At 39.7% G+C, this 17,732-nt stretch overlaps 1 protein-coding gene across 1 annotated transcript; it reads left to right on the plus strand.

Annotated features, from left to right (window-relative positions):
* Positions 1-500: 500 nt before the first annotated feature.
* On the plus strand, positions 501-3,133 carry LOC136846998 (alpha-(1,3)-fucosyltransferase C-like). The gene is made up of 5 exons (XM_067118247.1): positions 501-633; positions 792-897; positions 1,346-1,484; positions 1,822-2,535; positions 2,914-3,133. The coding sequence occupies exons 1-5, from the start codon at positions 519-521 to the stop codon at positions 3,094-3,096; spliced, it is 1,257 nt and encodes a 418-aa protein (XP_066974348.1). The 5' UTR covers positions 501-518; the 3' UTR covers positions 3,097-3,133.
* The last annotated feature ends 14,599 nt before the right edge of the window (positions 3,134-17,732 follow it).

Consider the following 17,732-nt stretch of genomic DNA (forward strand, 5'->3'; position numbering starts at 1 on the left):
ATATATATATATATATATATATATATATATATATATATATAAAATATATGTATGTATGTATGTATGTATGTATGTATGTATGTATGTATGTATGTATATATATATATATATATATATATATATATATATATATATATATATATATGTCATATATATATGTATATATAAATATATATATGTGTGTGTGTGTATGTATGTGGAATTTCAATGAGAGGAAGGATTAATTTGTTATCTTATACTGACTAACCAAGTGGCATAGAAACATTACTATTCAACATAAAATTGACCAAATTATTGTCAACGTACACCGTTACAAATGGCAAAACTAATTCAAAGGTGCTAACTTGGTAGATTTAAAAGTCACTCCTCCAAACATTTTCTTTATCTATCAAATTGGTTAGGACTAAATATAACTAAAAGATTAACCTAGCTATCAACTATACTATAAATAACTGTGGAACTCACCTGCTGAAATTACCTCTTTCTTTATTTTCAGGTGTAATTTTACAAGAGAAATTATGAGCAAAGCTAAAAAGTTCTACGTTTTCTTATTCATATGTGTACTTTGTGTAATAAGTTTTCATTTTTTGGATCCCATATTCCATAGCAGCTTGACTCAGCTTCTACATATTGGTAAGTCATCGTTCATCTGTCAACCTTCGACATAGCATCATACCACAAGCCAATTTTGAATTTAAACTGTGTTACTTTGTATAGTTTTGTTTTAGGTTAATGAAAGGAATTCTTTGGTTTAGATCATTTTTCTCCTTCTTCTTCGGCTTCTTTTCCAGACTCTATCCCGGGGCCATCAGCCGTATTTCGAGATGATACTTTCGCGCCAATGATGGAGCTCTTTCGAAAGAAAGCTATGGGAAAGCTTGTCCCGCAGTTAACAAGGTATATATTTCTAGCATCTAGAAACTGCTATCATGTCTATTATCATTGACATCATTAATATTGTTTTTATTGTAAGGGACTAAACAACGTGTAGAATGACGTCACTGATAACTTTATCTCCTTTTAGATTCTTACCTTTTCAGTTTCCCTTCTATTCCATTTTCAAATATTCGTCTTTCGTTAAATTCTATTTTCATTTATCGCCTTCTTCCTCACTCTTTTCTTCATTTTTCACGTGAGGTGACCAAACTGGTCTTTTATGGAATCATCCAAATCCTACACAAAATATTTTCAACCAATCATCCTCCAGTTTTTCATATTCTCGGTCCACTGTGATCACACTACTAGACCTAGTTCGACTTCCACCCAACCTCCTCCCACCCCCCTCCTGCATTTGTTCCAATCTCATTATTGTTCCAAAGAGTAATAAGGGTTCCTCTACACTCAGATTCAGGTCGGGCCCCGTGCCCCGGGCACTGGTGTGGTCACGTCCCTTCGAAGGGAATGGCTTTTGGGATCCCGTCTTCTCCCAAGTTAGGAATGGGGATTGCCCTCTGCCCTGTGAAATCGTCTACGACATCAAAGAGGTGATTCTTATATGATACTTTTCTGATACATTACTTGTTTTTTTTTCAAAGCTTTTGTGATATTAGTTTCAGTTTGTCTGTTTGTTTTTGAGGTATAATGTCAGCTTTGCTTTGCCCTGAGTTAGCAAATGACAAAGGCAATTGTAATAGTTCCTAAATTAGTTTTTTTTTTATTTCAAATTGCCTTATATTGGTAAATCAGTTAAGCAATTTGAGACGGAATTAGAATACTGATGCGACAGATTTTATCAACATATTGATTCTAAATACATTTTTAATGATTCTACAACCAATTCCCAGTCGTCTCCATCAATCTACACATCAATTTCATTTCCAGAGGAATGCTACGGATGCCATCCTCATCTATGTGAGAGGAGCGAAGGATTTCCAGACAATCACGGCAGACCTGTCTCCCCGTGACCCCCGACAACCTTGGATCATGCTGACCTTCGAAGCGCCGCCTTACACAAACAACGTGTACAAAACCCAATACGACAACTACTATGGCCTCTTCAACCGCACGATGTTTTACCGTCGGGACTCAGATATCTTGTGGAGACATGGCTTCGTCGTCCCCAAGGAGGATGCACAATTCCTCCCCGCATCGTGGGTCATCCCTCCGGTGATGGAGGCAGGGAATCGCACGAGAAAGGTGGCAGTGGCGCTGATATCTAACTGCGCAGCCGAGTCGAATCGTCTGCGGTACATCAAGAGAGTTCAGAAATACACACAAGTCGACATCTATGGGCGATGTGGGAATCTGTCATGCGGCCATTCGATGTACGTCAGCCACATGTACAACACGTCGACTGACCCATGTCTGAAGATCGCTGGCGAAAGTTACCTCTTCTACTTCGCCTTCGAGAACAATTTCTGCAACGAATACGTCACGGAGAAGGTCTACAATCTGATGCATTATCCCATCGTTCCAGTGGTTCGAGGCTCGGAGAATTACTCCTTGATCCTTCCGCCGAATTCCTACATCAATGCCAACGACTATTCTCCGAAGGAGCTGGCGGAAAGATTGCTCTACTTGAAAGATAACCCTCAGGTAAAATTCTCTCTCTCTCTCTCTCTTTCTCTCAGTTGATATAGAAACTCTGATATAAATGTTAAAAATCATTGGTCGATCATGGTGTCAGAGTATGAATCTGCATTAAAGATATATACATACCCGGCCAAACTTACCTATGGTGCTGTGCATAATACATGCTTATATACATATAGATCATATGAGCGTCCTCGCCATCATTTTGTATCATATATTGTAGAACATATAGTAGTATCTATCATTTTTATATTTAGAATAATCTGCAATAATTTAGAGTTTTTTATTTATTTTCAGCATTGCAAGAGAAGGGGAATCAGTTAGGAAGGATGACGTATTATGAACAGCCAATAATTCTATTCTATCTCATTGATTTTACAGGAATACGAACAATACTTGGAATGGAAGAAATATTATCAAGCTTCAACGGTTGGTGGAGTGAGGATTATGTGCGATCTGTGTTCTCGATTATACGATCGGGAATTTTATGAGCACAAAGTTTATGAAGATTTCCACGACTGGTTCGTCGGGAAGTCATTCTGCATGGCTGGGATGGAGCTATGATGACGTCAGGAGGGTCGTCTGAAGCATCCTGGGTCTATCGCCGTTGTTAACTGAGTCCTCTGTTTATCTTTGATTAAAATAACGACGTCCCGTTAGTTGTTTCATAACCTAAAGCTTGAGCTGCTACAGTAGCCAATTAGATTTCCAATACCATGATTTTCATTTCCCATAGCGGGGTAGCAACGACAGTGCACCTTGTGTGGCGCGCTGTAGCCATTACTTAAGGTTCTTTGTAGCGTACCTTCAACCCCTAGCTGCAACCATTCATTCTTTTTACTGTATTTCTGTTCATATTCTCTTTCTTCCACCTTACTTTCAACAGTATCCTAACAGATTGCAACTGCGAGGTTTTCCTCCCATTACACCTTTGAAACTTTTGCTGTCAATTTCCGTTTCAGTGCTGAGTGACCTCATTGGTTCCAGCACTGAGCCTTTGGACTAAATTCTATACTGAATTCAATTCAATTCCTCAGTTTCTCTGTTGGTGTCTCAGAGGAAGCACCTGTGTTGCGCTTTATCTTCTAGAGGAAGACGAAGAAGATGAAAGTTTGATATTATTACATCAGACAGACAGCAACCAGATCTGCTGAAAGCAGCTCCAGCATGCACTAAATGTGCCTCGCTGTAGAACTTCTTAGTTCCTGAGGTCCTTTATTATTCACACTGTTGGACTGTGGAAGATTCTCCTTAAGGATGTCATTTAATTAGAACTTCAAAAGTTCAAAGTTTAGGGCTCTACTTCATGAGGGAATGTTATGTAAGCACTGGGGTTAAATAAAGTAATTGTATTTACAATAGAAGGATAAAAAAAATGGAAAAGTAAATAATATTGAGGCTTGCAAAGCTTGGAGGTCTTCCTACTGGAGACTTGAATGGTCACAAGGCACAGCCCAAGAAGAGTCCGTGGCAAATGGGTCCCTCTGCAAGAGAGATTTAAGGATTACACGCCAGTAAGGGAAAGTATAAAACATACAGATGCATCGAGACTCCACTGAGGGTGCCAAGGTCTCGAGGGATGAATGAACACTTAACACTGGAACACAAAACACTTGAAATAGGGCTGGGTAAAATGGCACAATGGATACAGAAATATACTGGCACTCAATAAACACTTATAAGGGCAAAATGTCGTGACTGAAAAGCTTTCACTTGTATTTTACCATGGGGGGGGGCGGGGGGAGCGGGTCTCTGGCGAAGAATGATGAAGGGTGATTGCACTCATGGCATTATACACTAGTTCACATGGAATGTCCGTTCATGTGGTGACGAAAGAACTGGATCCGAGTTAGGAGGGTCAGCGTCTCATAGCAATCTCCCACATGTGTCTGTCTAACTGCAAAGATCTTCCTGTCCTGGCTCATTTTAATACGCTCCCCTTAAGGCATCTGCTGAGGGTAGGGACCCCGATGTCAGGCCCGTATGGTGACTGTGCCCAAGATGTGTCATCCTTCAGGTGTCTTGACCATCTGGTTGCATCTCCACAGGTGTCCTGTGGAAAGACAATTAATCACTCTGCCTCATAGAATGGTTGTTTTAAGCAGCTTAGTTCATTTAAGCTGTTTAAGGGAATGGCACTCAACCTCTTATCCTTGCCCCTTTTGACCGTGCTATCCAAATGTCTGCCCCAGGTAAAGGGAAGGGACAGATCAGAATACTGATAAGTTTTATGTGTTGGTATGTGGGTCAACTTGGGTCGGCTATGCAGCAACAATCCCACTCTCAATATTCTAAAGGGTCGGCTTTTAGCAACTTCTTGCTAATTATAGTAGCTCCCCATGGAAGATAACATATGCACCTTCAGTCGGAAAAGATGCTTTACGTTACGTTACTAGGATACTCCTTCCAACAAAAACTGATATTACTTTACTTTAATACCACGGCATATTAATTTCATTTGATTCTAAGAGCATGAGTTATTTAAGATTATGAGGTCAAGGTAATTCGAGGCGGGTGTCAAAATATTAATAATTAAATTACAAATACATGTGTCCTTAATTCTAAATAAACTGAGGCATGCGGTCCGTTTGCCTTTAAGAGGCTCTAACATTACGATACACACCTTGTGTTTTCATTTTCCAGTACTGGTGGGCGGTGCCCAGTGTGGCACTGCTTAGTGGCACTGAGTGCCTAAGAAATGATCAGGGGAAGCAACTCTTTCTCACCTGATGGCTTAATTTTCATTCAAATGTTTCAAGGGGATTCTACTTTACATCTAATTGAGCAAGCTAAAACAGAAAGAGAGGGGGGAGGGGGGTGGAATGAAGTTCCTGGGATTACAAGAGGGAAGGGAACGTGCCACCACCATCTGGCTGGCAGGCCACGCCCCCTGTATTTAAGAAGTACTGGCTCAGACCCGCCTTTTACAGCTGTAGCCCTTGGGTTTTCTTGCCCTAAGATGGAATTTTGGGCACTAGTAAGGCCATAGGGCATTACTTGCTATGATGCCGGGATAGGACGTTGGCGATCTTATCGGTGCCTTTGATGTGTTTGATTCTCCAGTTATAGTCCTGGAGATTGAGGCACCACCGCATTAAACGTTTATTCTGATTCCTAAATGTAGTTAGATACTGCAGGGGCTAATGATCAGTATACACTGTTAGTGGGAAGGTGTGGTTGGCGTGGTATGACTCAAAGTGTTTCATCGCCAGTACCATTCCTAGCAATTCCTTTTCGATGGTACTATAATGGGTTTCTGAGGTTTCAGTTTCTTAGCATAATATTCCACTGGTTGCCTAACTCTCTCTTTCTCCTGGAACATTACTGCTCCGATGCTGACGTCGCTGGCATCTACTGCTAGGCAAAAGGGCATTTCGTAGTCGCAGTACCGGCCCAGTGATTAAGACGGCCTTCAAATTATCATATGCCCTTTTGCACTTTTCCGTGCACCTGAAGGGCTGCTTTCCCCGGAAAAGGTTTGTGGTGGGGGCAGCAGCATCCGCGAAGTTTGGAATAAATCTTTGGAAGTACTGCACCATTCCAATGAAGGTGGTAGCATCCTGTTTGGTTTACGGGAAGGCCATATTCCTTATGGCTCCTATATTTGCCTCTTTTGGCGCTAGTCGCCCATTTCCTACTTGATGGCCCAAGTACGTAATTTCCCCGACTCCGAACGGCACTTTTTCAGTTTAATTACTAAACTGGCTTTTCCCAGGGCTGTTAAAATTTCCTCTAATATCTCTAAGTGCTCTTCCCAGGTGCTGGTGTAGGTGACGATGTCGTCCAAGTATACCACATAGTTCTTTATGCCCTCCAATACCTTAGTACCTTGTTCATCAGACGTTGGAAACAGCTGGGAGCATTTTTTAAACCAAATGGCATAACTCGGCATTGATAGATTCTGCTAGGAATTATGTACGCTGTCCGAGAGCGTGACTCCTTGAACAGCGGGACTTGCCAATAGCCCTTCTCCAAGTCAACCTTGCTTAGATAGGGGGCACTCCCCAGGCTATCTAAGCAAGACTCGATCTGGGGAAGGGGGTAAGGTTCAGACTCCGTTACTTCATTTAATTTTCGGAAATTGACGCAAAGTTGATCTCCACCGCCCTTCTTTGGTACTAGAACTACTGGGGAAGCCCAGGGGCTGTGGCTGTGTTCTATAAGGCTGAGGTCGAGTTGGAGCTTGACCTGCTCCTCGATCCTACGGGCCTTATCCTGGTTGACCGTGTAGTATCCCTGGGCTATGGGTTTTACGCCCTCTCTGATATTAATTGAATGTTGGAGAACGTCCGTGCACCCAAGGGTGTCCCAAACAACCTGGGAGTGACGAGTCAATATCTGTCGGATATCCTCCCGGTGGGTGGCAGCGAGACCGGGAGTAATTTCTTCTATGTTTTCGAGTATTTCCGGATTGGTAGTGGGTGTGTGGGTCAAGGCAGCAGTGCCAACTACTGCCCCAAGAGTTGGTGGGTCATCTTCAGGTGCCTCCTCACTATGGGATTGGGAAGGTTTTAGGAGGTGTATGTGTAGCCACTTGGCCCTCCTTTTCCCGCAGTCTATGAGATAATTTAGGTCCCCGTGCTTTCCCAAGATTTTTGGGGGGCCTGAGAAGTGCGTCTCGAGGGGTCTCGTGGTGCCCGTCCGGAGGACTAGGACCTGATCTCCCGTCTCGAAGGAGCAAGAGTAGGCTGTCTGGTCGAATCTTATTTTCACCCATTCTTGGGTGGCCGCCTATGTGGCCCAAAGGTTCTTTTGTATACTGGGCAATTCTTCCGCCCAATCCGCGTGAGCGGGGTCTGCCCACGCATCATAAAGTATGTCGAGGGGCACCCAGGTCGAGTGAGCGTATAGCAGCTCAAAGGGACATACCCTATGGTTTCGGAGGGAGCATGGTGAGCAGCAAAAAGGCCATACAGAAGGTTGTCCTTCCATGAGCCAACTCCCTCGTGTTCCATTTCTTGAGTGTCGTGGATAATGATTGGTGAAACCTTTCAATTATCCCTTGTTCCTAATCAGTCTTTTTAATTTGTATGGAATAATCTTGGCCTTCCCAATAATGTGCTGAATCTCTCTAACCATCCCCTCACTGCAGAAGAACAGACCGTTTTAAATCTTGGAGTTTCATTCGCTCTAAAACCTGGTCCCGAGAGTAATCTTAATTTCCTAGTTGCTTTTGATAAACATTTTGCAAAAAACAACTATGACAAGAAAGAGGCATGTTTCAAAGGCATTTTGCTAAATGTCTTGGAGCAAAATAACAACAAAAATTCGCTCCCGAAAAGATTCCAAAATGCATTAGTTAGCTTAAGAAAAAGGGGGGATATCATCATCACAAAATCTGACAAAGACGGGAAAATAGTTCTGTTAGACAAGGAGACATACATCAATAAAGTTCAAGAACTTCTAAACGATGCGGAGACCTATGACAAATTAACGAAAGATCCCACAAAAAATATTGCTGCTCAGTTTAACAAATCAGTTAGAACCATAGGGGGCAATAAAAAAGACATAGAATTACTAGAGACATTCAAGGTAATCAACCCCTCTCTCCCCTATTTTTACGGCCTCCCGAAAACACATAAAGATGGGATTCCTTTACGCCCCATAATATCTAGCAGGGGCTCTTTCATGTACAAATTATCAAAATGGCTCGCAGACTTGTTATCACCCTTTCTAGGAACCTTCTCATCCTCCCACGTCAAACATGCAGAGGATTTCATACAAAAATTTAATAGTTTAAACATCCCCTCAAACAACATCAAACTGCTCAGTCTAGACGTCGATTCATTATTTACTAAAGTCCCGATTGCCGACGTGTTGTTTTTTTCTTAGAGAGGAAGTTACAACCATATGAAGACCATTTTCCTCTTGGCATAGATAAAACTTTAAAACTTATCAACCTCTGTGTAACTAACAACGTGTTTTTCTTTCAATGGTAATTTTTACAAACAAAAATTTGGCTGTAGCTTGGGAAGTCCCCTATCACCCCTTCTAGCAAACTTGTACATGGAATATTTCGAAACAGAACTTTTGTCGTCTATCAAACCCCATAATATGATCTGGCTTAGATACGTAGATGATATCTTTACTTTCTGGGACAATAGCTGGGGACTTTAATGAATTTTTAATAGGCTAAATTCGCTAGTTCCGACCATAAAATTTAAAACAGAATGGGAAAAGGACGGAAAACTGCCGTTCCTAGATGTACTGATCATAAGAAAACAGAACAGGTATGCATTTACAGTATATAGAAAACCCACCTTCGCTGTCTCCTACATTCATTTCTTAAGCTACCACGACGTCTCCGTAAAAATCATGGTAGGGTGCAACCTATTCCTCAGAGGACTTAGGATATGTTCAAATGAGTACCTGGATCAAGAATTTAACACGATCCGCCAACACCTAACGCAACTGCTCTACCCACCACACATTATCGAGAGGGCTATTAATAAAGCGAATAAAATATACTACAGAGGTCCCACTCACAACAGACAAATAGATTTCAACAACAAAATAAAGCTTCCATACGATGAAAACATCCAAAAGGCCACCGAGCAACTCAGTTCTAATAATCCTTTCATTTTCCATTATCCCAAATCCATCGGGAGTTCGCTCGTTAACGTATACTTAAATAACAAAAGGGAAGAAGCCGGAGTTTACAAGATACCGTGGAGTAATTGTCATGACATCTATGTAGGCGAGACAGGTAGATCGCTCTCGCAAAGAATAACAGAGCACAAAAGATCAGTACGTTACGCTCGGAGAGTTCGGGAATTTTCCTACATATTAGAAATACAGGGCATGTCATTAACTGGAGTGGGGCGGAGTTGGTTTTCAAGAGTAGCTGTCCGTACAAAAGAAAGATGCTGGAATCTGCTATCATCAATCAAACCAACAATATGAACCTGTCAGGAGGACATTGGAAATCGGACGCCATTGACACCTTAATCCTCAGACCCCTCTTGAAGAAGATGACCCAAGAAACGCGACCGCCAGATCCATCGCCAAACGGGAGCTAATGAGGCCAAAAAACCACTAGGGAATTTGGTCAATCTCCTCCTTCTTAAGAAACGCTACCTCCCTAACATTGGAGGCCTAAGGCCACACTTCATGTTTTTGTATATATACCATTGTAACTTTCCACCTGTCCATATTCTACCAGTGAACAGGGGCACAGAAACAAGTGCCCAAATATATGGTTTCAACGTTTAAATAGTGTTTTATGGGCCTTCTTATTTTCATATTACACTGTAGTATTACAGGAAAAGACATTCATATATATATATATATATATATATATATATATATATATATATATATATATATATATATATATATATATATATATATATATTTGTATATATATATATATATATATATATATATATATATATATATATATATATATATATATATGTATGTAAATAGACATACATACACACACATATACTGTATGTATATATATATATATATATATATATATATATATATATATATATATATATATATATATATATATATATATATATATATATTATATATATATACTGGTGTGTCTGTGGGTGTTTCTATATAACCGTACGTCATTTTTTTCGTGCAACACTTTTACGACTTTTCTTTTCAGGAAAGGGACTATCTCTTTGCAATGAAGATGAGGACCTGATGGAATCTGTACTCATTTTGTTTGTCATCTTATACACGAATTATCTCTACTATGTTTCCCGTAGAGGGGGGAGGTAGTGCCATCAATGCATCTCACACGGTACACTGTAGGCATTACTTAATGTTCTTTGCAGCGCCCCTTCGGTCTCTACCTGCAACCCCTTCATTCCTTTTGATGTGCCTTCATTCATATCATCTTTCTTCCATTTTACTTTCCACCGTCTCCTAACAATTGTTTCACAGTGCAACTGCGAGATTTTCCTCCTGTTACACCTTTCAAACCTTTTCACTCTTAATCTTTCTTTCATGGGTCCCAGCGCTTGGCCTTTACCCTAAATTCTATATTCCATTCCATTCCATCTCTACTGTTGGTCTACTTGGTGAAAAGTGGAACGTTGCTCCCGTAGACATTCACAAACCATCAATATATTGTACCGAAATGAGAATCCAACAATTGCTTATAGTTCATCATCTTCTGGAGTCTCGATTAAATCTCCATTAAATAAAAACTAAACGTCCCAGTGGATATCGCGTGATTTTTCCACAACTGGTAATGCATGATTCTTTATAAACTTGTTACAATCCCGTGGATGGTTTCATGTTAGCCAGTTTCGTAGGACGAGATACGACATTTTCCCTGAACTAGTTCCTGTTCAGCTTAGCCTTTTGTTGTTCCTGATTGAGCTGGCTTTATGCCAGCATGGGCTCTGCTCACAGAGCAGCCCGTAAGTGTCACACGATATTTCAAGTGAAAATCAGTCTTTCCCATTAAAAAATTTTTTTAATTGTATTTTTTTCTGTTGCGGTAAGTACTTAACATTGTTCTGCTGTTATTATTTTGGAAAATGCAATGTCCTGATTTTCGTGTCTACACTGGCCTTTTGAAATTCCGATCGCTTCGCACATTTCTGTCATTTGTATGAGAGAGAGAGGAGGGGAGGGGGAAGAAAGGTGGGGGGGGGGATCTATATAATTACTGGGTGCCAGACAGATAGCGATGTATTCAGCAGCATAGTCAAAGATAATTACGAACAAAATTATGAAGATCACTGATACGATTTTTCATGAAAATTATCCTTTCTTTACATCCTTATAGAATACATAACCTGTGTTAATGTCAATTAAACATTATTCGTGACTCTGATGTTTGTAATAGGCCGTAAACAAGATGCCATAGGGTGATAAAGAGCATGCGTAGTAATTCTGTTACGCTACGAATATCATTTATCTTGGTCAAACAGGTTACGAAGGTGCAGAGCAGCTGGGGACGTCACGCTGCAAATTTAGCCTGAGATGCAAATTAACTGTGGCTGTCACCGAAGTTCCCAGCCAACTTTCCACTTTACCAAGACATTATCACTCAAAATACCCAGTTTAGGATTTTGAGCTTTCATGAAAGTTCCCTCCCTTCGCAGACATATCAACTAAGCCCCTCCAGTTCCAGAATTCCATCTATCTCTTCCACGTCTCCTTTCCGCCTTCCTCCAAGTCTGTGAACTTTAGACTTCCTCCATCGTTCCTCCATTTCCTCCCTTGTGTCTTTCCACGTGTGCTTATTACTACATCTTTGTCGTACCTCTTCCAGAAGGGCAATAGTGACATCAGTGCACTTTATGTGGTGCACCATAGGCATTACTAAAGGGTGTTTGCCGCTCCCCTTCGGCAGTAATTGTATCCACTTTTCATCCTTTTACTTTACCTCTGTTCCTGCTTCCTTTCTTCAGTCTTGCTGTCCAACCTCTTTAACTATTAGTTCTTAGTTTTCTCCCAGTTCCAACTTCAGAACCTTGTATTTCCTCTTCTTTATTTTCTGAATTTATTTATCTTGCTGTCCAACCACTCCAACTCCTCTTTTCACTGTCTTAAGAGCTGAATGGGGAAAGTGCCTAAATCTCATATTATCAAATTAAATACATCTTATCTCTGCAGTTTCAACGTTCTAGACCTATGCTATTTCAAGTGTAGATTTTTACATTCCCCCCTTGTTGTAGTTATAATGAGACATGTGATGATGATAAAACCAAGCAGTCTGACAAACACAAAATTAAAATGAATGGGTACATCTAGGAGGAACTAGAGAGCAGCATAATTTTATTTGGCAAATTTGTAGTTAATTTCATTTCTGTACCAGTAGTCTACTTATTATTGTCTTTTTCTTACGAAAGGACATTTCTGTACTCTTAATTTGGACAGCTGGTTTACATTGAAAAACGAATTAGTTTCAGTATCTGAAAGCCAGCATCGCATTACATCGAATCATCAGCCAACTGCCACACAGGATATCGTGAATCCTGGAGACTGTTCTTGCAATTTAGGATGCTGCAGACAAGATCCCTCGTTGTAACATGGGTACGCTATGCTTTTCAAGGCACAGATGCATATGATGGGCATCCCGATACCCTTATCTAGACCAGGCCTGCTAGAGAGAGGCCCAAGAGAAGGAAGGAAAATGGATTGTTTAACCCCTTGTGGATGGGTAACATACGTATATGTTTACATATAGCTTTGTGGTAATATCCGGGTAACATACATATATGTTCAAGATTTGGCGCCATACAGTTTGAACGAATTTTGCAGAAAAAATGGTCCAAGAGCCATTTGTCACTATGGGCAACTCTTCAGATCGCTGTACGAGAGTCAGACTCAGAGAGAGAGCTGGGAGAGATTCAATCTTGCTTGAGGTGGTAAGGGTAAATGCTGTCCAAACTTCTCATCCGAGGATGCGCCGTAAATATTTTACAATAAATATACCCAGAATTTGTTCCTGATTTTAGTTCTTATCTGTTATGATATTGTCTGAGCTGTAATTATAATTTATTAAATAACACAAAAAAATATATAACATAAAAAAAATATCAGAAGAAACACTTATAGCTTGGTAGAATTACCATATTTTTATGACTGTCTTAGGGAAAAGAGGTCTGCACCAGGTGAGAATTGTTCACTTTCGACTTCCCGTGGAAGGTACAGAATTTTTGTTAGAATTTGTTTCTTATACCACGAGCATATGCATATCTTCCCCTTTCCATTATGAGCTTTTTTTTTTTTTTTTTTTAGATTGGTCATCCTTAACTTTAGCCCAGTCGTGGGTGTGTGCATTAGCGTATATCAGCCCGGACTGTGAGGGTTAAGCAACCCTCAAAGAGCGTAAAAAAAACATAAATTGAAAAGGAAATTCAATAGCATCCCGCTATTTGAAAGGTTCGGTGTTTACATATGTTTTCCGTGTGTAACCTCTATGCTCTACATTAACCATAGCCGTCGCCTAGTCCGTGAGTAGCTTCTCTCACCAGTGGCTCCTATAAAATTGTATTATGAAGGTAATTTTAGTCCAAGTTACGGGACTTTTTGTCCCCAGTCCTCTCATATATTACCCCCAAAGAAGATATCTACTGTGGAAACAAGTGGTTAGCTTTAATGGGTGTTAATAAGCATGTGGACTCTGCACCAATAAACTTTGTACAGAAATAGGCGCTCTGGTTTTCAAGTATGATTTTGTGTTCTGCCATGCAATTGTTTTTATTGCTCTCTCTCTCTCTCTCTCTCTCTCTCTCTCTCTCTCTCTCTCTCTCTCTCTCTCTCTCTCTCTCTCGATGCACTTCACAACTGTTCAGCTAGAAAGATAATTATCTCTATCGACGTAAGTGTTGTAGTCCAATACCAAACACCTGACAAAAAAAAAAAGAGTAATCTACGTAAAGTACGTCACATTCAATAAAAAAAAGAACTTGCAGTACAAAGAAACAAATTCATCCGAAATGTTGGTTATCGCCGCTTTTCGCTGTCATTGTTGGGAGTGTTGCTTTAGTTGTGGTTCCACAGATTACTTCTGCTAAAACCAGCAGCCGTCGTGGCTGGACAGTTTTACGAAAGTCGTAACAGCGATTTCGTTGCATTCTCCATCTTCGTTTAATTTCTCTAATTCGTTTTCATGTGAATTTGATTTCAAGGGTCGTCAGAGAGAGAACAGTTTTGTTCTACTTTCGTTGACCTTTAAACAAAGTGGTCTAAGTACTTTCACTCGATTTATTAGCCTGTTAATGAGACAAAAAAAAAAAACATTCTTGTGCACGTCCCGAGGCTGGACTAGAGAATTTTTGTATTAAAAGCGGGGAGGAAGGTGTTAGTGGTGGGGATTTGTATGGGGAGGGGGAGTGGTTTAGGAGAATTACGAAAAACAGTGGTGTAGGAGCTGCAGTGATGCTAAAGAGAAAAAAGGAAATAAAAAAATAGAACCAATTTTTACAAATTTTTCGCTATCAGAGGCGAGCCAAAGTGAGAAAAATAGAAAAATAAAAAACAGTAGCTGCAACCAGATGAGCTGTCACTTACAACACTTTTTTTTTTCTTTTTTGAAACTTAGCAGGTGTCAAGTAGCTACCAACTGTCACGGGCTATGAGCCGGCAGGTACTGCAGTTTTCGTAGGGGATTTTTCTTGGTGAGACGTAGTCACAGGAAGTAGAGTTTTATTTTTTATTTATCTTTCTGTCGACTCCAAATACTTTCCTTGTGCCGTATTGTTCGGAAAGGAAAACTATAGGGCACAATTGTACGTTCATATGAAATCTGTTTTTGATGAGGAACTGTGAAAGTGACAAGTAATGAAGAGAAGAATTAGAAATCACTTAAATCGTTATTGGTACAGAGAAGAAAGGAGACAGATTTTTCTAATCATATATTTTTATATTATAGCTCGTGTAAGGAAGGGATAAGGTTCTGAAGTCATGCCCATTACGCCAGAAGTATTAAGAAAAGTTCACAAAGGTAATGAAAGGTTCAAAGTTCAACGAAAGTGAGCCTATCATCAAGGCAGTAGACCTAACTGTCTCGTGAACCAACTGTAGGAGTTTCCCTACACTAATCCGTAAAGCCACTGGGACGTGCGGACACACTCTCCCTGTAGGGCAGAAAGGACCAAATCCTTTGCCCGCCTCATGACCGTCTCAGCCTTAACTTTAAAAGCACTCACTTTCTTATTATCTTTTTATCATAAGGAAATTAAAATTCTATATTAACAATGAAATATATTTACAAATATCTTATTAACACAACATACAGAAAAAAAGAACACAAGTTAAAAAATACAAGAAAGACACGATAGAAATTAACTATTGGCCACTGAAATGAATCAACTTTGTATAAGTTTGGCGACTTTTAATTTTATTTTGGGCAAGCAATTTCACTGAGAAGTGCTTAGCAGCATAAGTGTATCTGACCTAGTGATACCTTTCTGCCACTGCTTTCATCAGTAAGACCAAGTGATTATTTTTTTTCAGTATCGTACATATACTGATATAATTTAGAAAAAAAAGTATCTTTTTTATAAAACACTCTATCACCGAGATAACAATTTTCTGAAATTTCTTCCTCCTCAAACTTACAGTAAGTCTGCATTATTGGTGTATGATAGACCTACTGACTCATGTAACATCTTTTCACAACACAAACATATTTCTAAGACGTCGTCTGACGGGTGAATTAGATGACATTTGTTTTTCAACTTAATCAAAAACTGGATTGCGCCACTGTCACCACAAATAAGGGCTTCTATACATGTTTCACACAGAGATTTTTTTAGTTTGTCCACAAAAATCCAGCTGTATAGACGACAATGCTATTTGAACATAGTGACTGATGACGAGTGCTCGGAATATGTGTGTACTCCTCACTATCAACATCTTGGAAAATCTAAAAAATGTCATGATTCAAAATGTTGATCTTTGCCGCAGAAGAATTTATAGCTAGAACTGGAGGGTTGCTTAATTGTGTTCCGTTTTTAGAACTACTAGATGTTGTCAGTATATGAGCTGGTTCTAATGCCACACGTATCATTATGCACCAAGATCCTTTTGTATGCAGCAGAAAACTGACGGACTTTAGGATTGTTATTGCATTCTCCCATGCTTCTGACTTGACTGAAAAAAGTTCTATGTGATCCTGGCTCATTTATGTCATCAAAAATTTTAATTGTTGCTCAGGACATCCAACTAAAATATTATATAAGGTAATTAAACTACGCATAGAAACTAGAAAGCCAAGGAAACCGGTTTTTCTGTTTGAATTAAGCAAAGTAATACCATTGTTGAGTTTAAGTTCTCTGATGTAACTAGTCCTCAGCTTCAGACAAAAAATCTTTAGTCAAGTTTTCATTTTTTCCCGAAATGGCTTTTTAAAGCCAAAAGAGCACAAATTTCTCGCATTCATGACGTCAAATAGATGGTTGAAAATTGTGATGAACTTAACTGTTGCCTCACATCATCGAAATTCTCTTGAGGTCATTATAAAGACAAAATTGCAGGGATTTTGCACCTGATTCACTGAGGTTTTGACTGTATATGATATCCCATTATGATAATTTCTCATCGTTGCTACTGCATCTTTTTACAGAATATAGCAACAGTGTGTAACAACTAAAAGTAAGAGTCTAAATGCTACTACAATATCCAAACATGATACAGTACTTGATATCACCACTTATTGCAAGGTACAGGGGCAGTGTGGCGAGTGAACGAGGTAGATAAACATATCGCTAACGTAAATTATCGAATGAAAACGTGTACTGTTGTATTCTAGTACAATTTACATATTGTTTTCTCTGTCTTTATAATGAATAAAAAGAAAAAAAGATGAAAAGTAAATTTTCATATAGGGTTTGTATAATTATTCATGTGCTGGTTCTCTGTCTCCATGGTTTAAAAAAAATGTGCAATAGTTTTAGCCTACACAATACTTACCATTTTGAAATGTAACCAATGGATTTAAGGTTTTGCTGAGCCTTTGAGCGCATCCATATGCAGCACACGAACTAGGCATCCATAAAATCAATAAAATGAGAACTTATATCCTTCCGAAACATATATTCGAGCTGAGCTGAGCTACCGTTTTTTTGGTAGGTCACGCAGCAGGCAAGGTGAGTGAGCTTTTTGCCCTACACGCGCTGCCCCAGGTCGGTTTTACTAATCAGGGAATAGGGCATCCCTCCCTGATTAAACCTCCTTGCTGTAGGCTTATATTCCCGTGTCATCTTCAGTCACTAGCTGTCCAGTAGGCGTACAGTATATGGCCGTTGGCGTCATATTTATCAATGACACTCGTTTACCTAAACGCCTAATGGATTAACAGATTACGCCGAATTACCCGAAATCCATTCCACACGCGAAGGAGACTGTAAAATAATAATAAAAAAAAAAAAAACAGCCAAACCATCCCATCATGGCTACGAAGTGGGACAGCTTAGAGCGCTAAAAAGCCACGTTGCCTGCCACATGTTCAAAGTTATTGGGCTTATAATTCTTTTTATATGAAATTAAACAGTGAAAATCATAAGCTAGTCAAAGGATAGGATACGTCAGTGAAACTGAACCATCTATAGTACTTTACATCACCTATAAAATAATGGAATAAAATTTGTATAGAGAGATTTGGCACAAACGTAGATGACACATCTCTGGAGAGCGAAGCCACGTCAGTTTGGATGGGTACGTGTAATCAGTTATCTTGGATAATCCTACCTTTTGTCTTTGTTTCCTAAATGTCA

This window comes from Macrobrachium rosenbergii, chromosome 16 (genome assembly GCF_040412425.1).
Source record: "Macrobrachium rosenbergii isolate ZJJX-2024 chromosome 16, ASM4041242v1, whole genome shotgun sequence".
NCBI lineage: Eukaryota > Metazoa > Arthropoda > Malacostraca > Decapoda > Palaemonidae > Macrobrachium > Macrobrachium rosenbergii.

Excerpts from the sequence above, each read along its gene's own strand:
- LOC136846998 (XM_067118247.1), top strand. The coding sequence starts at position 519 with ATGAGCAAAGCTAAAAAGTTCTACGTTTTCTTATTCATATGTGTACTT. Across the intron at positions 898-1,345 it reads CTTGTCCCGCAGTTAACAAG|ATTCAGGTCGGGCCCCGTGC; the intron begins GTATATATTTCT and ends CTCTACACTCAG. Across the intron at positions 1,485-1,821 it reads TCGTCTACGACATCAAAGAG|AGGAATGCTACGGATGCCAT; the intron begins GTGATTCTTATA and ends TTTCATTTCCAG.